The sequence below is a fragment of the Spermophilus citellus genome (assembly GCF_964194105.1).
Source record: "Spermophilus citellus genome assembly, chromosome: 14".
NCBI lineage: Eukaryota > Metazoa > Chordata > Mammalia > Rodentia > Sciuridae > Spermophilus > Spermophilus citellus.
In genome coordinates, this window is record NC_138194.1 from 25235727 (window position 1) to 25260462 (window position 24736).

General features: G+C 36.3%; 1 protein-coding gene across 1 annotated transcript in view; it reads right to left on the bottom strand.

The window, feature by feature from the left end:
- PXDNL (peroxidasin like) overlaps positions 1-24736 on the bottom strand; it is a 489071-nt gene that overhangs the window by 104187 nt on the left and 360148 nt on the right. The window contains exons 9-12 of the mRNA XM_081265922.1: positions 20128-20297; positions 15490-15756; positions 9732-9848; positions 7366-7524 (exon numbers count right to left, since the gene is read on the bottom strand). Coding sequence (XP_081122048.1) covers positions 7366-7524; positions 9732-9848; positions 15490-15756; positions 20128-20297 — 713 coding nt within the window. The remainder of the gene's footprint in view (positions 1-7365; positions 7525-9731; positions 9849-15489; positions 15757-20127; positions 20298-24736) is intronic.

Here is a 24736-nt window from a genome sequence, read left to right on the forward strand (position 1 = left end):
ATACAGTCTCATACAAAATTAACTCACAATTAACAATAAAACATAAATCGTTTTAACTATGAAAGTTAAAAAAGAAAACACAGGAGAAAACTTTTATAATAGGCCAAAGTTTTGACTCTGTATAAAAAGTGAGATCCATCAAAGAAAACTACACTTCATGAAAATTAAAATTTTTATTAGTAAAAGACCAGGTTGAAAACTAAAAGTCAACTTAGGGAAGGAGAAGAAATATTTTGCAAAACACATATACAACAAAGGGTTAGTATATAAAATATATGAAGGGACCTAAAAAAACAATTGTTAGGGGAAAAAAAATCAAACAGTTCAAACAGAAAATGGGCCAAAGACATATCATTGTACCAAAGAGGATATACAGATAACAAATCAATGAGTGAAAAGGTTTTTAACATCATTAGACATTGTGGAAATGCAAATTAAAGCCACATTGAGGTATTATTGCATACCTATCAAAATGACTAAAACAAAAAAATATATATATAAAACAGGAACAGAAGTCGTTGGCAAGGATGTAAAGAAATTAGATTACATACCACGGGTGAGGTTATAAAATAGTATAGCCATTCTGAAAAGGATTTTGAATTTATTTTTAAAAATGTAAACATGCCAACTACCAACTAATACAGCAATTGCTCTCTTAGGCACCTATCCCTGAGTAATAAAAACTTAAATTCACATAAAAACCTGTACATGGATCTTTACAGCACTTTTACTTATGATAGCCCAAAGCTGGAAACAACCCAGATGTCCTTCAACAAGTGAATGATAAAACAAATAGCAAATGATCCATGCCTTGGAGTTCTACTACAGAACAACACAAAGGACAAAATACTGATATATATGCTTTCTGAGTGAACCTCTAGATAATTATGCTAAGTAAAGAGCCAATCCAAAAAGATTATGTACTCTATGATTTTGTTTATATAAAATTCTTTTTTTTTTCTTTTTGGTACCAGGAATTGAACACAGGTGTAGTTAACCACTAAGCCACTTCCCTACCTCCTTTTATTTTTTTTTATTTTGAGACAGAGACTCATTAAATTGCTTAGGGCTTCCCTAAGCTGCTGAGGCTGGCTTTCAACTTGTAATCCTCCCATTTCAGCCTCCGAAGTTGCTGCTGCTTGCACATAAAATTCTTGAAACAACAAAATTATAGAAATAGAGAACACACTGGTACTTGTCAGGGTTTTGGGAGGTGAGAAATGTGAGAGGGCAAGAAAATGGGAGGGAGAGGGGTGTGGTTTTGAGAAGAACAATATAGGTGATTCTTGCAGGGAGAGAAACTGTATCTTGATATACTGATGTCAATATCCTGGTTGTGATATTGTTTTGAAAGATGTCACTGCTAGAAAAGGACAAATGGGACTTTTGTGTTTTTTCTTACAACTGAATGTCATTCTATAATTATCTAAAAATTAAAACCTTAGATAAAATTAATCAATGACATGAACATACGTGGAAATAATATTCAACAAAGAGTGCACATTGCTTAAGGATCCCAGGGAAACTGATTCAGCCAGGAACCTCTCGCATCTAAACCCCACATCCTAGCCTCATTATTTGACTTCCTTTATCTCCAGCCACTTTGACCTCCTGTCACACAGCTTCTCATTATCATGGACTGTGCCACTGCTTACAATATCTTGGAAATATCTAATTCCAAACCCTAGAGCAGAACTCTTTTCTCTACTGCCCTTTCATTTCCTCATTTGACTTCATATAGACTTCTAAGTCTTTTCGGTAAAAAAAAAAAAAAAAAAAAAAAACTGTAGGAAATAGCTAGGTGTGTAATCCCAGAGGCTCAGGAGGCTGAGACAGGAGGATTTCAAGATCAAAGTCAGTTTCAGCAATTTAGCAAGGCCCTAAATAACTCAGTGTAACCCTGTCTCTAAATAAAATACAAAAAGGGGCTGGGGATGTGGCTCAGTAGTTAAGCACCCTTGGATTCATTCCCCAATACCCCTCCCCCAAAACACAAAAACTGTAAGAAAGGGCATTTTTCAAGATGAAATGTTCCCTTTAAAATTAAAAAGAATTTCACCTTACACATCTACATTATTCCCCTGAAAGTATAGAAAATTAACATTTTTTTCCTAAATTGTACTATCTTTTCTCATTTTTAAATTTTTTTTCTTTATTTATTTTCTTACTGATTTAGGGAGTTCTTTGTATATTACAGATATCAAAGAACACTTGTTAGTTAAATATGTTGCCAAAATCTTCTCTTTGTGACTTATGAATCAAAGGTTTGAACATTAATCTTTTCTTTTAGGCTAAGAGGGTTGTAATTTGTTTTGCAGATAAATTATATTTGTTATTCAAAAAGAGTTAAATATCTGTTTTAGATTTTAGAGTCATTTTTTAATCTGGAATTGATTTGGGGATATAAGGTGGAGTAAGGACATACTTTTGTTTTCCCTGTGGACAACCAGTTGCTCAGAACAATTCACTGAGGATACCTAGATTCTATAGTCATGCACAACACCACTACTGCCATCAACTGAATTGACTACTGCTCAATTGATCAAGTCATCTCTAGGTCAGTAGTAAAATATGTAATTTCTGATAGATGTATAATCATCTTAGTTATTCTTGGATCTTTCTCTTTTCATCTGCATTTTAGAATCATCCCTTCATCTCCCACCAAGAACTCTTTTAGGATTTTATCTGGAATTGCATTGAGCTATAAATCAATATTAGAAAAATTAACATTTTTTGCAATAATAAGTCTATCTTCTTCAATTTCTTGTAATGACATTTTTTTCCACATGGTTCTTGTACATCTTTTGTTAGATTTATTTTTAACTAACTTACACTTTCTTGATATTTTAAGAAGTATCATTTTTATAATAAAATTAAGCATCCTGCTTGTCACTGGCACATAGAATAGAAAACAGTTTTTACTTGACATTAGATTTAATAATCTTACTTAACCCCTATTTTATAGTATATCTGTAGCTACTTTTGGATTGTGTATAAGAAAAAATTATATTACATATAAGTAATAAAATGTTTGTATTCCTTCTAAATTTCTAAGATTTGCTGTTATTTCTTGCCCTTTTGTACAGGCTAAGATATTCCCTTATAACATTAGACAAATACAGTCTACTTTCTAAGTTTAAAGGGAATATTTTTATCATTTCACCTTGAAAAGCATCCTATCCTATGTTCTCTTTTTTTTATAAAAAGGGTTTTACTTGTTCACTTTTATATTGCTAATATATTTTTTCTAAACAATGAAGAGATGGCAAATTTAATCAAACTTTTCTCTGCATCTGATGATAATCAATCCTCCATTAACCTAGTAATGTCTGTGGGTTCCATTGATATTTTGTGTTGAGATTATTCAGAACTTTTTTCTCATAACGTCCTTTATTCCTATTGTTGGAAGATTTGATACTTTTACAATACTAAATTTCCAGTTACTTTTCTTGAAACACTTGGAAGACTTGGTTCCAACATCGTCTGACACCTATTGCTGCTGACAGCAATGTAAATTATTTATATTTAGCAATATGTCATTTATTCTGCTTAATCTATACTGCTTCATCCTAGCCTGGATTTATGTTTCCTTGGTTCTAGTTATGTTAGCTAAAAGCTCTCCAACATCGTCTACCTTCCCTTTCTTCTATCTTGAGACCGAGAACATCCATTTCTGTCCTCTATGTGTTTTCAGTTTGTTTATATATCTTACACTTTCAATCTAGTTCACTGATTTTTTCCCCTTAAGCATGCCTAATTTGCTATTTGACATATATTTAAAATTTTTTTCATGATGTTATCTTTTATTGAGAAAACTTGTGTTATCTTACTCTTTCATGTTTGTTGACTCCTCATTTTTATGATAAATTTTATTTTCTTAAATGTTTCAGATGTCCTTATAACAGATCTTTTTATTTTAATTCCTAAAATCCTTAAGCTTATCTATTTATTGATAAAATTATTCATTACTCATTCTTATGTTTGCATTGTTTATTCTCTTGGGTGTGTCGTACCCTTTGTTGATTTGATGTACCCCATCTTAGGCAAATTCAAGTCTTAAACATAATGCTTTTCTCCATATGGGTCTGTGTTAGCTTCTCTGTGAGCCCTCTGTCCTCCACACTAGCTCCCCTGCCTCGTTCAGAAGGCCATGACCATTTGCATTCACCACCTTGCCACTCCTCCAAATCTCCCTGTCTGTGCTGCAGTCATGACAGGCAATGGCCTATTTGTGTCACCTTTCCTTTTGTGCACATATACTTCTCAACATTCTGATTTTGGATCAGCCAACTTTCTTTTTTTTTTTTAAATTGCTTTTTGGTTGAAATAACTTCAACTTACTTTCTGCCAGCCTAGTTATGCAATATAATAAATCACATTTTTTAATGTAGGAAATATTTTTTTTCTAAATTTGATAACAGAACTTTTCAGATTCTATTCCTTTGAAGGCCAGAAGCCCCATTCTAATTAACTATAATTTATGCAGCCTGGGTTCTTGCTAACTGCTCGGATAACTTGCACCTCACAAAAGGATTTTGCCCATTTGTATCCGCTTGCACTCTCATTCCCGTGATGAGCCGTCCACAGAGCTTTCCTGAACATTTCGCAGGGCTTATATGTCATGACTTGACTTCTTCACACTTCTATGACCACTTCTCCCTCTTGTGCAGGATTTGACATTTCCTCCTTTATTCAGCTCTCAAGGCAGGAAATTACCAGTCTCTCCTTATTCTCTGCCAATTTTTTAAACATTACCCAATTGCAGTGACTCCCACACCTACATCCTAGCCAAGGCCTCTATTTTGAAATACAGATTTCTATTCGCCACTGATAATTCAATATCTTCACTGGAAAATAGATTTTTACCAAGCATGTCTTAAAAATAAATGCTTGGTTTTGCCCCAAATTCTATGAACAGAAACTAGCAGACTTTGAGTGCCTCATGTCTGCCCCTGTCTCTAAGGCATCAGTGGCATCTACATCTCTTTGGTCAAAATGCCAAATCTTAATATTTTCTTGCATAACCAATCCTTCTTTCACCCACAGCCCCAGACTCATCCAGAGACACTCTCTCTTTTGCTCACTCAATTACAGAAACACTGCTCTTTTCCCAGCACTTTGAAACATATGATATTCTTTCTCTTCTCAAAGATGTCAATCTTTTTTGCTTCCATCTGTGATGTGTTTCCTCATACAATCTTTGGACTAAACTCTATTCATCCCTTAGCAAACATGTTAAATCTTACTTCACCCAAGTCTCTGCTCAAATATCAAGTCTTTACGGAGTCACCTCCACCACTTTCTCTAAATGGCGTCTCCTGATGCTTTTGTTTTGGGACCCCATCTTTATTGGCTCCTTCATCACAGTACAATATATTTAAATTGCTTCAAGGATTCGAAAAGAAGGCAAAAGAGCCAGGGTTGTGGCTCAGTGATAGAGCGCTTCCCTAGCATGAGTGAGGCACTGGGTTTGATCCTCAGTACCACTTAAAAATAAATAAATAAATAATAAATAAATAAATAAAGGTCCATCTACAAGTAAAAAAATATTTTTAAAAAAGAAGGAAAGAAGAAAAAAATGCTCTTTATAATCTCATAGATAAAATGGTTCCATCTGTCATAATTTTTCTTGAATTCACTCATTCTTCCCAGTTGTTGTGATCCCAGTTCAGGTCAAGTGACTAGTTTCTTACTAGTTTCTAGTGTTTCTTCACTAGAACCTATCCTGTTCACTTTGGGTTGAGTTATATTCTAAAACATGGATCTGATCAAGACTCAATAGTTATGTAGCATGAAATCAAGACCTATTCTAGGTCTAAACAACCAACTGTTCAAACGACTTCCTTCCACTTGGGCCTTGCTATTCATAATCTTCACAAAATCTGCTACAACACTTATACATCTATTCTTTAAAACACTTGTTTGTTTACTTCCACATTCATGAATATTGCTCATAATATTTTCTGGGCTATGGATATTTGATGGATTTATCAAATACTTCTACATGTGTCCAATGATATACTCTAATTAGATTAAATTAGATGGCATATTCTAGCAGTATTTGGTTAGACTAAATGGTATACTCTAATGCTCAATTCAACAGGGACACCTTAGAGAGTGGAAGAAACCTCCTTAGGGAAGGGCAGTGGCCTCCATATTGAGACGTGAAGGACTGATAGGAGATGGACAACTGAAAAATGTGAAAATGGGGCAAAAGGAAGATCAATCATTGTAAATCGATATCAATATCAATATATCAATCAATATGCATCTGCATATTATATCTTATTTGATTAATATTTGTTCATTTAATATCACTTCCATGTTTTTCAAACATTGGTCTAAAAACTTCTGGTGGATGGGCTTTAGTTGAAAATTAGTTCAAAAACAGTTTGGAATATTCTTCAGAGCAGTTTTCGATATTTACTCTTAGACAGAAATGGGTTTGCCAGAGGCATTTCATATCCCTTCATCTTTCCATAATTGTGTTTCAAAGCCTCCCACTCATTTGAGTTGCTATTTGCACACTGGGATGCCAATGCTAACTTCTCCTCTGGAATCTCAACTTCATTTAAAAATGAGCATGTAAGCTGGGTGTGGTGTTGTACTCCTATAATACCAGCAGCTCAGGAAGTGAGGGCAGGAGGATCACAAGTTCAAAGTCAGTCTCAGCAACTTAGGGAGGTCCTAAGCAACTTAATGAGACTGTCTCAGAAAAAAAAAAAAAAAAGTGGGCTGGAGATGTGGTTCAGTGGCTAAGTACCTCTGGGTTCAATCCTAGTACCAAAAAAAAAAAAAAAAAAAAGCATTTAATGTCTAAAATAGAGGGGTAAGATAATTAATAATAGACAATACATCAATATATAGTAGTAACTTGATGTACTCATGTGTTCATGTTTATTGTGAACAGTTTGGCATTATTCATGTTTCTTCTTATGCTTACATTGCTATATAGGGCTAAACTTTGTTTTTACTTATCATATATTCTTATCTAAATATGTGTTACCTCTGAATTTAGAACTACTACATCAAAACAAATTATGCAGGACTTGTAGAGAAACTTAGGAAATTATATCAAGATGCAAAGAGTGCAGAAAATGTAAATTAGTCTATATATATATATGAGCCAACAACCTCAGCCCCATGAAATGACTTTTAAAGAAAACATGATTGCAATTACTATTAATTAAAATAAAATTTTAATGTAGAAAGAGAAGTTATACAGAAGAAGAAAAGTATGAAATTATCGATTTCTTAGATCCTAAAAAAAAATTGTTTAAGTAATGGGGTCTCTGCTGGATGTTTTGAAAACATAGGAAGAGAGAATCTCTTTAGGATGTGAAAATGCATCTTGGCACTTATTACCTTTGGGCTTTACGGTCAGGTGGACAGACACCTTTTTCACCCCCAGTGGACTGACTGCTTGGCATTCATATTGACCTTCATCGTGCTGTGCTACACGGTCAATTCTCAGAGTGCCAAAGGAAAGAACTGTATGTCGGCCTTCTACAGGGAGCCGTCTTCCTGCAAAAGAGGAAAAGAAAGTACTCTGTATTGCCTTTGTATGACTCAAGGATCGAAAGGCCAGAACTGAATGACTGTCCTAATAAAGGCTGAGATCCTTCTTTCAGGAAATCCTTGGGGTGTGAACTAGGATGGCTCCTTTCTGTATCACCTTCCCCAAAATATGGCATGAGCCTTGTCCTGACCTCCCCCAACCTCCGCCACAGTTGAAGTCAGAATTAAGACAGGCAGTCAGTATAAATAGGTAAATTGAGTCAGGTTGGATCAAGGAGGCCAATTTTGAGTGAGTCCAGCAAGCTGGAGACTGTCCCCTGAGGGATTCAAATGTTAATTCCTTCAGAGGCCCTTCCTCCACCCTTATGAAGAACCTGCCCTGGCTCCAACCTGTTGCCAAGGTAACTAGTCCCAGGAATGTCCTTCCCTTCTACAGGGAGTTATTAAAGTTGTTAATTAATGTGTCCTGGGCTGCTCCTTCCTGCCCTTCCCCCTTCAGCCCACCTGTTTCCCACCTTTTGGCCATCCCACGGAGCACTCCTGGGCCTAGTCACAGACACTGTAGGGAGAAAGATGAGGGGAAGAGGGCAGGCGAATAAAGGAAGCCTAGGACATATAAATAGGGCAGAACACCTTGCTTCTGGGGATACCAGGATACCAGCTATGGCCCCCTTCTCCATCCTGGGAGAAGTCTATGTTACCCCTTTTTAAATAAACCCTGCTTTATATGCTTGCCTCAGCTGCTTCTCTAATGTTCAAACTTCAACATGTCGGGGAAGAGAACTCGTCACCGATAACCCGCAGGCAGTATCACTGTATTGCAAGGATTTATCATCTCCCACCAGGAAAATAGCTTGGCCTCTTTATGAATCCCCTCACCTACCTGCTTGCCTCCTCAGTTTTAACCACAATTAGAATGGAAATTTCAGAACCAATCTGATTACTAATACAATTTTCAAATACCTCTCTAACATTGGTTCGTCAAATGTATACAATATTGAGAATATAAAAGGATTATGGGAAACGAATATTTAAAGTGCTTAGGCAGCATACCAAATGTGGTATTTTTGTGACACTCCTGCTGATAACCCTCAGAGCCACACCCCAAGCCACCACTGTACTTCTTACCTTTGAGCTTACACTGAGCTTCTGGATCCTTCTCAACACTTTATTCCTCATGGTCACTAGCAATTAAATAGGGTTGTCATTCTCAACTATTTCAGTAAAAACTTATAGCTTACTGATGTCTTGTTACAGTTAGAAAAAGCAATAGCTAACTTTATTGAGTGTGCACACAGGTTGGCAGCTACTTGTTCCAAATAGCTAAAATTTTAAGCATATTCAGATCAATTCTTACAACCGTCTGATGATGTAGTACATTTCATCACCCCCAGCACATAGTTGAGAGTATGCTAGTAAACAATGGCTAATTTACTTTCTAAATTCATGCAACTAGTAAATGAGGGAGTAGAGATGAATCTAGGCTTTAGGGCTCCAAAGTCCACCTGTTGTCTACTTCTCCAAGTTCCAGAGCAAGAACAGAACAGAAATTTTAATCCAAAAATTTCAAAATGCATAGACATATTTTGAATTTAACTTAGCACTTTAACTAATGTAGAAGCTAAGATTTCCAAGCCCAGAAAGTCTTCCTCAATCTCTCATCCAGCCCACTGTGCATCTTGTTGTACAATGTTCTCAGGTTCCCTAAGAGTGCCTGGTCCCTCTGGATGGGAGGCTGGACCCTGCTTGCCACGCCCTGTACCCAGGCTACTCACACTTCAAGAACAGCAGCTCTATTCTGAAAGTTTCGTTTAAGTCTAATAAGTTGGAGCTCCATTTAGCATTTTGTTTCATTTCTGATTTCATTTTGTACTAAAAGAATTTTTGGATTCAAGTTGAAGATTAATTCAAAAGAAATCTCTAACATTTTGCAGGCTAGCTTTTGGTATTTAAAAAAAAACAAACACTAAACTTTCCAATAATTTTATTTTTAAAGTCTAGAATCTATGTCCCAGAGTAAAAGTATGATCTCAGGAAGGCCATACATTCAAATACCAAAACTTAAAACATCAGAAAATTTAAGATGGTGTTGTACTTAAAGTGTGCTGTTTAGATGTCCACAATGTACTTGTGATATTTAAACTATTTTTTGTACTTTCCGAAAAAAGAAGGTACTCATTTCTTCCCACAATCATTTATGGAAGTGCTAATACCTGCTTTGGTCCAGAGAATAACTGGTGGTGGGCGGCCTTCAGCTTCACAAAGAAGTTCTACAGCATGCTCCTCCAACACCACCTGGTCCTTGGGGCTTCTTATAAATTGTGGTGGAGCTGAAGACAAAAGAGGCCACTAAAATCACAAATCATTTTGGAACATTTTAATAACAACACGAGAAGAAAGAAAATATGTTTAAAAATTGAAATATGTTTTGTAATTAGAATTAGTTTTGAGATAGCAACTTGAGGATAGAGAAAAAGAGAGACTGGGTTTCAAAAGAGAAGTCCCCAGGAGCCCAACACCTGGAAAACAGTAAACACCCAAGAACCTTTAAAATGCAAAATAAGCATTCTTAAGCAACCAGGACCGTTTCCTTTGCCTGTACCCTTGGTTCTTGTGCTTTCCTGCAAAAGTAACAATGCACAAAAGTGCAAGCAAAGAGAAAACTGTGCAAAATTGTGTTACATTCTGTCCTGACTCTAGTTCAGCCCCTACCAACTGCCCTTTTATAAATATAAATGCCACACACAAATGGGTGGGTCTTTCTTCCTCTGGAGATAGCCTTCATTCTCCCTTGAAGCATATTCTTTGCTTTATCCCCAAAACTCACTCTCAAGATGGCCAGCATTCTCACGTAATGTGTTTCTTACTCTGCCCCAAGTGATGTCTCTCCTGTGAGATAGCGAACTCTTAAAAATGTATCTGCTTTCTTAATAAAACTGTCTGTGTCTCAGCTGACTGGTGCATGCTGAAATTTATTTCTGTCACAAATGCCAAGGATCCCACATATCCTGAGTCGAGGACCCCCTTCTCTGGGAACTCCTTTCATGATATTCCCAATGATTTATTAGCAAGGATACTGAAAACATAGAAGTGTATGCATATGTTTGTGCCTGCTTGCAAGGAAACCAGAAAAAAATAAAAAATAAAAAAACAGAAATAACCAATATGGACTGAAGCCAGAATTAGACAGGCAGTCAGTTCAGATAGGTAAATCAAGTCAGGTCAGCTCAAGGAGGCCAATTTTGAGTGAGTCCAGCAAGTTGGAGACTGTGCCCTGAAGGATTCAAATGTTAATTCCTTCAGAGACCCTTCCTCCACCCTTATGAAGAACCTGCCCTGGCTCCAACCTGTTGGCAAGGTAACCAGTCCCAGGAATTGCCCCTCCCTCCTACAGGGAGTTATTAAAGTTGTTAATCAATGTGTCCTGGGCTGCTCCTTCCTGCCCTTCCCCCTTCAGCCCACCTGTTTCCCACCATTTGGCCATCCCACTGAGCACTCCTGGGCCTAGTCACAAACACTGTATGGAGAAAGGGGAAGAGGGCAGGGGAATAAAGGAAGCCTAGGACATATAAATAGGGCAGAACACCTTGCTTCTTGAATACCAGGATACCAGCTATGGCCCTCTTCTCCCTCCTGGGATAAGTCTGTTACCCCTTTTTAAATAAACCCTGCTGTATCTGCTTGCCTCGGCTGCTTCTCTAATGTTCCAACTTCAACATGTGAGGGAGCAGAACTGTCACCGATAACCAGCGGTAACAGGACCATTTCTGAGTCTTATGGAAGCTGCTTCATATCACTAGATCGTCCTGCTTATCTTTTACTAGCTGAAATAGACATATTTAAAGCTACAGTTCATATTTGCATTATTAACAAAATGGTTCTCTCCAAATGTTCACGTACAGAATAAAATTCAAATCAAATTGCTGTATTTACTTCAGAAGAAAAAATATGTTCTATGGAGAGATGCTCCTGCAAACACATAAAATTATGCTTTTGAAAAAGTGCCATTTACGTCAAAATTTATAGTCCCAAATATTCAAAATGTTTATAGTTGCTTTTATATAAATAATGAATAGCTAATAGCTAAATACACCATTTGTAGAAAGGGATTCTGTTCACAATATGTTACTATGAAAAAGAAATCTGTGTGGCTATTTAAGAAAGACCCATAACCCTCAATAATATCTGAGAGGTGACAATTTCAAAAACTCTTTCCCAGATGACAGGCACAATCCCACTACCCCTTGTTCCTGCCTGCCATCAGCAAATACAACAAACATGATGAAGTAAATACCATTTGACAAAGCATATTTGTTGCAAGTTTCATACTATGTGCAGATAATAAAGATTTTTTTAAAGGTCCTCATAAATTCTAATTAAGGTGCTAGACTGAATACCATATTATAAGATTAATTGCACATAAGCATGAAGACCCTCAGGAATGCCTGAAAGCTATTTGTAATTGACTTCTAGAAAACAGCCTACAGACCAGCAGTGTCAAGCTCCTCATTCCACAGATGAAGAAATTCAGACTGGAGAAGTTTGAATTGAATTTCTCTCAGTCAGAAACAGTAAGTGGCAGAGACTGTGAGAATCTAGGTCGCTCAACCCCCAGACTGATGTTCTTTCCAGAACATTACACTAACTCCTGAAATTACCAGGAATGGCTTAAAAAGAACAAAAATATTTCTACATTAAAACTTGAATTCATGACACAGTAAAAGAAGTATGTAATAAAAGTAGGTCGTAGTTAAGACAAAAAATAAAAAAATAAAAAATCTACCCAGTGTTCTAAGTTGGGAAATTTGATTTCAGTTGTTTAGTAATAATTAAAATTTAGTTAGCCAGGTCTGGGCAAAAAATATTGTATTACTTCATGTGCTCTTATAGTGGGACAGACAAGGCTGGACCCGGAGGAATAGCAGGAATCATGTTTAAAAAGGCTGCACGCAGCCAGGTTCAAAAAGGGGGTTTTTCCACCTCCATCAAATCACACCTCTTAACCCTGAGTTTAGAAAGTTTCAGAACTTTATACCCAACATGTAGGGGCGGGGCTCAGAGGCTCACAATCTGCAGCAGCCCACACAAAAGCAGTTTTTTCCAGAACAGTGGAATCCAGAAGTAGATTCACAATCAAGGACACTCTCTGCAAGAATCAGCACCCAGGACCTGGAGAGTTCTCCTCCCCTTCCTCCAGCCTGCTAGCTCCAAAGGACCTGACTATTGTCTATTGAAATACAAAGGCCTCTGTGGAGGCCTTAGATTAGTCTTTCTTATCACATCCTGCCTCTGTAGTACACCTCCAGCCTGAAAACTCTGCTGCAGAAATTCTTGTTGATAGTCTAAGAACAGTTATTGGGGGGGGGGGGTCCTCTGGAGAAGCTTAATTAAGATTTTCCATGGGGGCAGGGTGGTGCCACTACACTATCATCAAAATTGTAATAATAATAATAATAATAATAATAATAATAATAATAATACCCTCAGGCATGATGGTGCATACCTGTAGTCCCAGCAAATCAGGAGGCTGAGGCCGGAGGATCACAAGTTCAAGACCAGCCTCAACAATTTAGTGAGACTCTGTCTCAAGGTACAAATAAAAAGGGCTGGGCATGTATCTCAGTGGCAAAGTACCTTGGGGTTCAATCCCAGGTACCAAAAATAAATGAATAAAAATAAAAATAAGTCCTAAGATTCTGCATGCTAGCAAACAACAGGCAAAATTTAAGTAAACAAGCAATTTACATTTGTCCCTTATACTAAATGACCAACCTCCTAGATCAAAGAAGAAATTTCAATCTGGTGGGAAAGACATTCAAAAAACCCTGAACATTATTACCAAGGCAGGCAGTGAAGGCTGGAGGAATTAAGGTTGACCTTTCTGAGCTTTTATTTTTAAAACTATTGCCCAATGAATCCCACTGCCAATGCTAAACCAGTACATGTGGTGATGGAGGACCTTTCTATTTTTATTACAACCCCTGCCATGTAAAAAGCATTTCTGTTTACACTGTTAAGGACAATAGATCTTTTCACCTAAGCCCCCATGTTGTGATTCATGCCTTTTAAATGAAGCTTTCTGGATCTTTTTTTTTTTTTTTTTTAAGTTTATTTGTCATTTGTTCCAGCCAGTTGAGGGAATGAAGTGTTTACTGATGGGTAACTGTGATATCTGTGATTCAGCATAACTGAACATTAAAAGAACTAGAGAAAACTGATAGAATACCCATTAAAATAACCTCAAAAGGGTAACATCTAAAATATTTATGCACTAGGCAAATAAAGAAGCCTCTTTCATAAATGTATAAAATGATTAATGGACCATCTTAAGACTAATTGAAAATCTTGACACACAGACCCGCAAGTGGCACAAGAACACAGTTGCAAGTGACAAAGGACAAGGGGTTGGCAATCTCAGTGCAAACTGACCAGTAAGAAGAAATGATTAGCGTTTTGTGGTATCCAAAATGAGCAGGACTGTAAATGTTGTCAGAGTTTAGTTAAATATCAATTGATGCAGATGATCAAACAGAAAGAATAGGAACCACTTGCAAGAAGCTGGGAAGCAAAGACTAACATAGTGTGAAATAAAAGAGACTTGTTAAAATGCAAATGTTTGACTAGGCATTGGGTTTCTAAAAAACTAAGACTTAAAACTTAAAATCATGGATCCAAAACAGAAACCAAGCACTATTTCTTTGAAAGCATTTTTCAATCCCAATGCATTGAAACAAATATAAAAATAATGTTTGGGTCCTTTAAAAGTAATTCCCCCCACCCACCTCACATGAAGTTGCCAAAGACTACAAGGAGAAAAATTTCATTTCTATAATTTATTTCTAGAACAAGAAAGGTGTTTTCATAATATTAGCATTTCTATAGGACAACACAATTTTTTCTTTAGACATGTCAACAGAAACAAGAAATGATTGATCTATTTCTACTGAAGGAGTTGATTTAATTCAGAAAACTTTCACTGAATGTAGGAAACCCAGGCTGGGTGAAGTTCTGCACCTTTAGAAGACAAATACTAGTCTCAATGCAGCCAGGATTCACCATCCTGAAGTTCCCTCAATTCTAGAACTGCACTAGAACTGCACTAGACAGTCCATATTCTAGACTATCTTTGCTCTGCGTTTCTCCAGATCTGGTGTTTTGATAGGTAACATCTTATGCAAATCTGAAATTAATAAAACCTCCTAACTCAATTAAAATATGCATACTCCCCGAGATCCTTAAAATGGAATGTTGTAAATTTTTAGACTCTTATGATATAATAGAAAACTGTTTTGGGTAGGACAGAATAGGACTTGTGGCATCTCTTTAATAACATGAATTCTTCTGTTTATGAAACCTCTAAACCAACAGGAGGATTGCACATGTGCAAACACACACACACACACACACACTCACACACACAACCACAACAACAAAAATGGAAAGGAAGGGGCAGCTCCAGATTAAGAACAGAAAAACAACCGAAAAGCATTTCTTTTTTACAACATAATCACCCACACGTAACTTATTCTTGGGGTTCAGAATGGCACTGTCACTGTGGTTGCTACCTGCTAGAGCCCTGAGCATATTCTCAGGCTATGTTGAGTAGACAGCTTGGTAAATGACTGTGAACCTGGGGCATAGCCTTTCACTTTCGTAGCTGGAGTGTCTTCCCTTTATCTGTAAAATATTCTGAAACACAAATATCTTTTGACAGTTTGCTGCCAGATTAATGACTTCATCTCTTTTATTACTAATGCCTGATTCTGGCCTTTGGATAAAGACTTAAGTTGAAAAAGTGCCCAACTTTTAACATGAAGCAGATTCGTTTTGAAGATTCTATTATGTCAAGAAAATAAAAGGCAAATAAAAAAATCTCTCTGCTGACATACATGATATTACTTTTCAAGTTGAAAAACAATTTTCCATATGTGACAGAAGGACCATTTCAAGAAGGACCTTCTGCTCCCATACCTTGCACAATGATGTTGGCCGAGGCGTGAACAGAGCCTTGGCTATTGTTGGCATGACAGGTGAATCCACCATGATCCATCAGGGTGATGCTCTTCAAGTGGAGTCCACTGGAGGTTTCTATGTGCCTGGATCCATCCAGTGCCTCTCCATTGTCCCTGGTCCAAGTTATATGGGGGTGTGGGTGGCCTGTGGCCATGCATTCCAAAGTTGTGCTGGTGCCAATTAAAACCTCCGTGTCCTGGGGCTGGATTACAAAGCTAGGTTTGGCTAAGGATAAGAGGAAAACAAAATAAAATATAAGCAGTAACAATTAGGAAGGTTTATTTATTTCTTATTTTTGCATTGTGGTTTAAAACTATCATTGAAGCCAGAATCAGACAGGCAATCAGTATAGATAGGTAAATTGAGTCAGGTCAGATTAAGGAGGCCAATTTGAGTGAGTCCAGGAAATTGGAGACTGTCCCCTGAGGGACTAAAATGCCTTCAGAGCTCCTCCTCTCTCTTAGCAAGATAACTTGCCACAGCTCCAACCTGTTTCTAAGGTAACCTGTCCCAGGAATTGACCCTCCCTCCAACAGGGAGAATTAAAGTTGTTAATTAATGTGTCCTGGGCTGCTCCATCCAACACCTCTGCCAACCCCCTCCGCCTCTGGTCCATCTGCTTCTCACGTTTTGGCCATCCCACTGAGCATCTTCTGGGCCTAGTGGGGTAAGCAGGAAGGAAAGAGATAAGGGAAAGAAAGCAGGAGAACGAAACAAAAGAAGCCTCAGACCTATAAAAAAGGCAGACTGCCTTGCTACTTGGGATACCAGGATACCAGCTATGGCCCCCTTCTCCCTCCTAGGGAGAAGTCTATGTTACCCCTTTTTAAATAAACTGTGCTTTATATGCTTGCCTCAGCGTGCTTCTCTAATGTTACACTTCAACATGGGAGGGAGCAGAACTAGTCACTGGTAACTGGCGGTATCACTATTGCCTTCAAAATTCCTTTTCTCACAGTTATCAAAGAATTAAATCTAAAATAAATTAAATGTTGATTTTACATAAATACATATTTTTAAAAACAACCTCTTGTATTGTAGATGCTGCAATGTGCTCACTGAATACCTATTCTTTAGGGGCTAAATGTCCAAGTGTTCCAATTTAAAAACACTCACATGCTTTTAAATACAGTTCTCCCAGCAAGATCCAGGTACTTGTCACTGGAAAGAGAGTTTCCTTCCCAAATAAAAGGGCTAAGACTAGGTAGTCATCGCTCTACCTCCTGTTACCTGGAATTCAGGCATGAGTTTGGATTATGGGAAGTTGCCATGTAACTAAGAAGTGGCAATTATAAGGGAGGAAAAGAGGTCTATGTACAAAGGATTGAACAGTAGAAAAAAAGATCATTGGTTTGCTAGAGTACTGGGGCCTCTCTGTACAGATTACCTCTACACTACTCTTGGCAAACAATGCACCTACACACACACACACACACACACACACTCGCACTGTATGTTTAAGCCATGTCAAGTTTTGGTTTACTTTCAAGCTAAGTGTATTTCAAATAGATTTATCAAGAAACCAGAGAATCTAGACTTCATTATAGGTATTCCACTCTTATTAATGCTTAAGAATTACATCTTTTATGGGAATCTCAAGCATAAAATAAAGACTAAGTTGTTAAAAACGCCTAATGATAAAGTTTCAGTTTCAGGGGCTCATCGACTTCTGAGATGAACATACCCTGGAGAATAGGAATAAGCTGAATCAATCTAATTTAATAACCAAGATTTAATTCAATTTTTGGCAATATGAATGTCTTAAATATATCAGTAAAATTTTAGGTGTTAGTAAAATATAAAGATGCACAAGATACATTCCTTTCCTTGTATGTTATAGTCAGAGGACAGAGGACAAAATAAATCAACTACAGTATAATGATGAAATTATTTTATCAGAGTTGGGTGCAAAGTGCCATAGAACAGGCTGACGGTTGAGAAGCACTGTATAGGGAAAACTATTGTCATCATTCCAATAGGAAGAACCAGGCACTGAAATGGAACCAGTGATACTCCATGCACATAGGATCATGTCAAAATAAACCCCACTTTTATGTATAACCCTGATGAACTAATAAAAATATTTTAAAAAAGAAATATTTTTTAAGCAAGTCTATGATAGTGGACATGGGAAGGAAGCTCTGATCTGACCCCTATTCAATATATACTTTAAGACACCTAAAGAAAAAAAGACAGCAAAAGAGGATAGCTCTGAGGTTGTTGAAGGACATTAAATATCCCGAGAGAGAGAACAAACAGAAAGGAAGAGGTTTATGCAGGCAAATCTGCTTGTGGGATGTAAAGATTACATGTGAAGGTGAGCAGGAATGATAGTGTTTCAAATCTCAGGAAAAAATAGCAACAATAGATTTATAAGTTTTATTTTTAATTATTAAAGTTGAACGCTGAAGAATTCTTTTAAAATTGAAAGAGATCTCAAATGAAGGAAGAAGCAATGTGACCAGCCCAAACTTGAGGAAGAGAGGGAAGGGGAGGGCTATGAGGAACATGACATTTAAGGAGAAAGAAGAATGAAAATGTCAGGAAAGGATCAAGAGGAAGTGATGTCCCCAAAGTCAAAGAAGGAAAGAGATGGTTGTTTGGAATGAGCTACCAGAGCTGTCAATTAGAAGTTATTTAGAAACCATGAAAGGAATCCCCATAGTTGATCAATTTCCAACTCAACTGTGTTTCCACACACCTCCCCTCCCCCCAGGCACATTCAGTGAATTTTCTCCATTTGCTCTGTCATGATCTGATCTGTGTCTCTACCAACAATGTCCTGCTTCATGGCTGCAGCCAACCTACTTTCTCATTACACCACATCATCCTGTGTTTTCTCCAGACTGCTATCAGAAATATTTTACTAGAAGAAAAATCTAATTTTGACCACTCTTACTATATAGTCGTGATCAACCTGAATGATCTAACCTGCCTTACACCTCCCCAAATCAGTGATTTGGGCTCTACTCCAGAAATATTAAGGATTTCCACCTCTTGGATGCATCTTGCTCTGTCTCCCCTTACATCATACTTTCTTCCAAAATAATGTTTCAACTCTACTTATCTAACTTTATTTTACTTGTCCTCGCTATCTACTTAGATGTCCTTGCTGCTGGGGACATCTCAAATGAACGTGACTCTCCAAGCCTGCTCCAAGGGACCCCCTCTCTCCCTTCATCCTGTTTGCTCCTGTTTGCTGTCTCTGTTGATACTATCAATAACCCCCAGTGATCTCAAATTCTTCATATACTGCTCCTTTTCCTGACTAAAATCTCAGGGGGTATACCAGAGCTAGCTCTTGAGAAGCAGCTGTTAAATTTTGAATATTCTGCAAGCTGGTTGTTAAGCCTAGCCCATTATTAAAAGTTAAATTATGTAAACATACGATTAAATAAGTGTCATTAACACCGAAGTTCACAAATTCTGGCATTCATTATTTCTACTTATTTGACTCTATTTTCCTATTCTCTGTGGTTCTAAGGTGATTTGTGTCTATGAATGTTTCTGTGGTGGAAACACTGCCTCATGATGCCTACTGCACATCTCCTCCCAACTCCACCTTCAGTCATGCCATGTTGGTAACTAGAAATTGGCCATGGAAAGATTATTTATACCTTAGGTATTAGTCAATGCTGCAAATCAGAAATCCCTTCGCCAGTGCTGGGCTTTAAATGTTTACTGGTAGAGAACTGTCCTTTATGCTTCCATCCCTCTCCTGACACATCATAAAACTTGGTTGAATTATGGCTATTGCCTAATAGACTACAGGCTCAGAAAGGGGAAAGATGATGCGTTTCTACCATCACAAAATGATACTGATAAAAATCTGTCTTAGTCACTGTGTCTGATTTATATATGCCATTGAAATTATGGCAGAGCAAAGCTTCTGGGTAGTTGAAGGGGTGTGAAATCTTCAACAATAGCTCAGTGGGCATTCAACAAACATTTGTAATGAATCCGTGATGGATAAAGGACAATGAGTTTTTAAAGAGGATGATTTTCCTGCCTGGGAGCAATTCGTTCAATCTGCCTCAAGATGTTGGAGAGCTAGATCGGTAATTGAAAGGCTAATTGGAAAATCTTGGAATCACTCTGTGATTCACTGGAAAATAACAGAACTAAGGAAGTAACTTAAAAAAAAAACTCTGAGGGCTACAGGTGCAGATCAGTGGTAGAGCACATACCTGGAATGCATAAAGCCCTAGGTTTAATCACCAGCACCATCAAAAATGATAGTAATAGGGGCTGGGATTGTGGCTCAGAGGGAGAGCATTCGTGAAGCACTGGGTTTGATCCTTGGCACCACATAAAAAATGAAATAAAGATATTGTGTCCACCTATAACTAAAAAATATTTAAAATAATAATAATAATAATTGTTTATATAATTAAAAGTAAATAAATAAAATAGAACAAACTTCAAGGAAAAAGAGATCAAGTTTCTCTAAAAAAAGTACAAAAAAAATCAATGACAATTGTTTCACTTTGCAGCATTACCTACTTTAAAGAAGTAATATAAGGTCATTTTTCAGTGCAAATAACCATAGATACCTAACGCATTTGTATGAAGTTCAACCAGAAAATACAATTTTACCCGGAAGACTGTGGTATCTGAGCATGGCGTTCTGTGTCTTGGCTTCCCCAGCAGAGTTCCTGGCCATACACTGATAGATGCCTTGGTCTGACTCTCTGGTGTTCCGGATCATGAGTGTCCCATCATCAAACATGTTAAGACGGGTGTCATCCTCAAGATCCAATGAATTGCTAGAAATATATTATATATATTTATTACTTAATTCCATTCATATTTAACTCTATCAAACTCCTAATAAGATGGAATATAGAACATGTTTCATGAATTCTGATTAGCTGATTTATTTTTACAACCTTGATAATTCAAATAATTTTATTTTAAATTCCATTTTCTCCTTTTCATCTTGAGATAATACACTGACTACAGACTGTGAGTTAATAATCCATAATAGAAGGAAAGAAAATTTAAATGCCCTCCCTTCCTGAGCAGGGTGAATTTAGACACTGCTACAATCTCTCCTGTATGAAGATTACTTCAGCACAGTTTAATACCTCTAAATTTCTATTAAAAAAAAAGAAGAAGAAGAAGAAGGATCATCATCAGATGGTGATATGTAAGCTTTTCACATCTTCCCAGTGAGTTATCAGCTTTCCTTCCATATTTTGTAAATTGTAAAAGAAATGTCTGTATTCAAATCAACATGGCTCAAAGCCCAGTATAATTATATGACTAAGCATTAACTAAGCACATGGTACTTACCAGTTCTTAGTTATTAGGCCTAATGAATTAAAAGGGATCATTTTTTATATACTAGGAAAATGCCTATTATTCATTTATCAATTAAATGGATGATCCATTGAGTACAAGTAGGTTCAGACATGTAACATCACATTGCACTAATAATCAAAGCAAGGGAATGATTTAGGGTTTAAAAAACATTTTTTTAAACAGCTTTATTGAGATATAATTCACATTCTATACAATTCCCATGCCATTTAAAATTTACAGTTCAGTGAATTTTAGTATCTTAAGAGAGTTGTGCAACCATATACCATAATTTCAGAGCATTTTCATTACCCTGAAAGGAAATTTTGTACCCCTTAGGCATTTTTTCATAATTTGCCTCTCCCTTCAACACTAGACAACTACTAATCTACCTTTTGTGTGTCTGGATATTTCATGTGAATGTAATCATACAATTTGTGGTCCTTTGTTTTTGACTTCTTTTACTTAGCATGATGTTTTCTTTTTTTTTATTTTATTGACTTAAAAAAATGACAGCAGAATGCATTACAATTCTTATTACACATATATAGCATAATTTTTCATATCTCTGGTTGTATATAAAGTATGTTGACACCAATTTGTGTCTTCATACATGTACTTTGGATAATGATGTCTATCACATTCCACCATCCTTGCTAATCCCCTGCCCCCTCCAAAGAGGCTGATTCATAGTGGAGTGGGAGGGGGAGCATGGGAGGAATAGAAGAACTCTAGATAGGGCAGAGGGGTGGGAGGAAAAGGGAGGGGGCAGGGGGTTAGCAAGGATTTGGGGATTTTTTTAATCAATAAATATAAAGATACTGACACCTAAACATGTCAGAAATTTTTACAGAAAACTTTTTCTGGTCAAGTTTATTTTTTCTTTAAAAATATTTAATGATCATGTATGAGAAAGTATATGCAAGTATGCTTAGTACTAACAATGTATTAGTTGTAAAAAAAAAAAAAAATGAAGAAAGAAAAAATAAGATCTACCACCTCCATCATTTATCACTCAATAAGCATTTATTAAGCATCTACTGTATATCACCTACTAGAAACACCCTTCCTGAAGGAAAATGTCCATTTGAAGAATCTCTATTGCTTTCCCTTTAATTTGTTAGCTTTACAAAACCAGCGAGGGCCAGGTAAATATTTGTTCACCAATTTTAAACTGTGCAAACACTCAAGGAATTCTTGCATATGCAAAAAGAATAAAGCACGATAAAAAGACTAAGAAATAATCCTTATTCAATAATTTTTGGCATAAAGATAAAAGAAGCAGACAATGACCATATTTCACATTTATTATTTAGGTTGTAATGGAAGAGAGTTGACAGGCAATGTGTTCAAGTATCCAGTGAGAAAAGCCCAATGTGGAAAAAAAAAAGTCAGTGAGAACTTTTTTCAAGAGTTTTGGAAAAAAAAAAACAATGCTTTTGAATGACTTTGCAATGTAAGGCACAAGCAAAGAAAGTAAATTCTGGTACTGGATTTTCTTGTAACTATAAGCTGCCAAAGCTTCTCAATATTGATAATGTGGTATAAACATCAGAAAGTACAGTTTTTAAATGTGAAAACTCCAAAGGATCACATATCATTAAACTTAATTATTTTGAATGTAATTCTAAGATTATCTAACATTGAATCAAATTAGGAGTATGCCAAGAATGGATGAAATTGCATTTCTCAAAAGATATCTAGTTTTCTGAAATTTTTTTTATAAACCTCTGTACCACAAAATACCAAAGACTACAGGATGTGTTCATGATATCTAGAGTATGTCTAGGCAATGAATTCACCAAGATTCACTATGATAAAAAATGATATAAAATGGGCAGCAGCACGTCACATCCATAAATTTAAGATGCATCATTTCTTTTCCTGGTTACTTCCCTATTTGTTCATGTTGTCTTCATTATACTCATAAAACTTGTTTGCTCATGAATCATGATGTTGCTTGAAAAAATCAAAATAAGCCTTCATGGTTCAATATATTCCTTTCACTTTGTCAGTTTTATGCAAGCTGTATAGCAACTGTATGTAAAACAAAATACAATGATGCGAAAAACCACAAAGGTTTATATAAGTAAAATATACTTCGATTTTTTTTCCTTAAAAATGTGTAAATAAACACATTTGACTTAAATATGAAGTAGCAATAACTTTTGTTAAAGTTAATTCTTAGCAGCAATAAATTACCTCTAATAATTAACCATAACCTTTATTAAAGTAGTTCATTTATTAAGTGCTTTCTAAGAACATGTGTAACTAGTTCCATGTGCCAGAAATATAAAAATGGGTATTTTATCATCATACCAATTAAAAATATCTACCACATACAAAGGTATCATCAACCACAAGTAAGGATACAGTTGCAATGTTTGCATGTAATCTGCTGGAAATGTCATCATCATATACATGACAGAATTTACATTTCTTTAGAATGGCTTGGAATTTCCATGGTCTGGAATCTCAGTAAGGAAAAAAAAAATAGCTGGTTTAAAGACCTCTTTCATCATATCACTGTCTTGTTCTACATCTTCAAGTGACTCTCAAAATTTGTCAACTGAAAGCAAAAGTCATTAACTTTCTGGTTATTTTTCAGTCTTTTGTTCTAATTCTCCTTGAGATAAAAATCTTTACTCTAGGGGCTGGGGATAGAGCTCAGTTGTTAGAGTGCTTGCCTTGCATGCACAAGGCCCTGGGTTTGATTCCCAGCACCAAAAAGAAAAAAAAAAAATATTATACAAGAAGGTCTACCCTTCTTCCTGAACCTAATCTATATTTGTTTTGTACCAGCACTCATCTTTCTCCAGTTCCTAGAGTGCTTCCCATCCTCTTTGAAGGAGAAATAATTGCTCACTTAAGCAATTATTTAAAAACTTTGTATGGAGAGCTATTGCTGGGTGCTGGCAATCATTTTACTTTTCTACTGGGAAGCCTGAAAATTTTCCAAAATTACCTTGATAAATGTATCTGCTTTGGTTTGAATATAGTTTGTGCTCTCCAAAACTGTTAAAATGTAATCCTCACTATGCAACATTAAGAGGTTGGACCAAGTGAGACCTTTAAGAGGTGATGAGGGCTCCACACTCATGAATACAATAATCCATTCATGTGATTAAGGGTTGGTTAATGGATTAATTTAGGAGTGGATCTGAGACAAAATCTCTAGTGTGTCTATTCTGAGAACTGGTTTGGCTCAGGCTCTCCTGTTTTCCCTGTCTCTCACCATGTGATACCCTGCACTGTGTCAGAACTCTGCCAGCAAGAAGACTGTCATTAGGTGTGGCCTCTCAACCTTGAACCATGAGCCAAATTAAATCTCTTTTTAAATAACTTACCTGGACTCTGGTATTGTGTTATTAGCAATCGAAAATCAACCAAGTCAAGATCATTATGAAATTGATTTTTTGCTATGATTTGATATTTTGCGTTCTCATATGTGGTTGATGTTGGTAAATATTCCATAGTTGGTTGAAATGTAGCACAGTTTAGCTTTTCATCATACACCCTCATTATCATATCATCATCATCAGTGTTATTAACTATGTTTACATATTCCTTCAAATTCTAATTTTTGGTCTTAATATTTTCAAAAAGTAATATTATAATTTCTCACCACAGTTGAGAGTGTGCCCATTTATCCCTGTGCTTCTCTCGATCAGGTTTTATTTTTGGTAGTTACTTTATTAGGTATAAAAAGGTCATGGAACTTACATTCAGTTGAATTACGTATTTTATCTGATCTAATGATACATAATTGATGCAAGTGTAACTGCTCAATATTTTAAACTACTGCCTTAAAGCTTATCTTGGTTTTATTAATATTGCTATACCCCCTAAATATTGATTAACATACTTGTTTTTCGGCCTTATGCTGCTCAGTGTTATATCTATT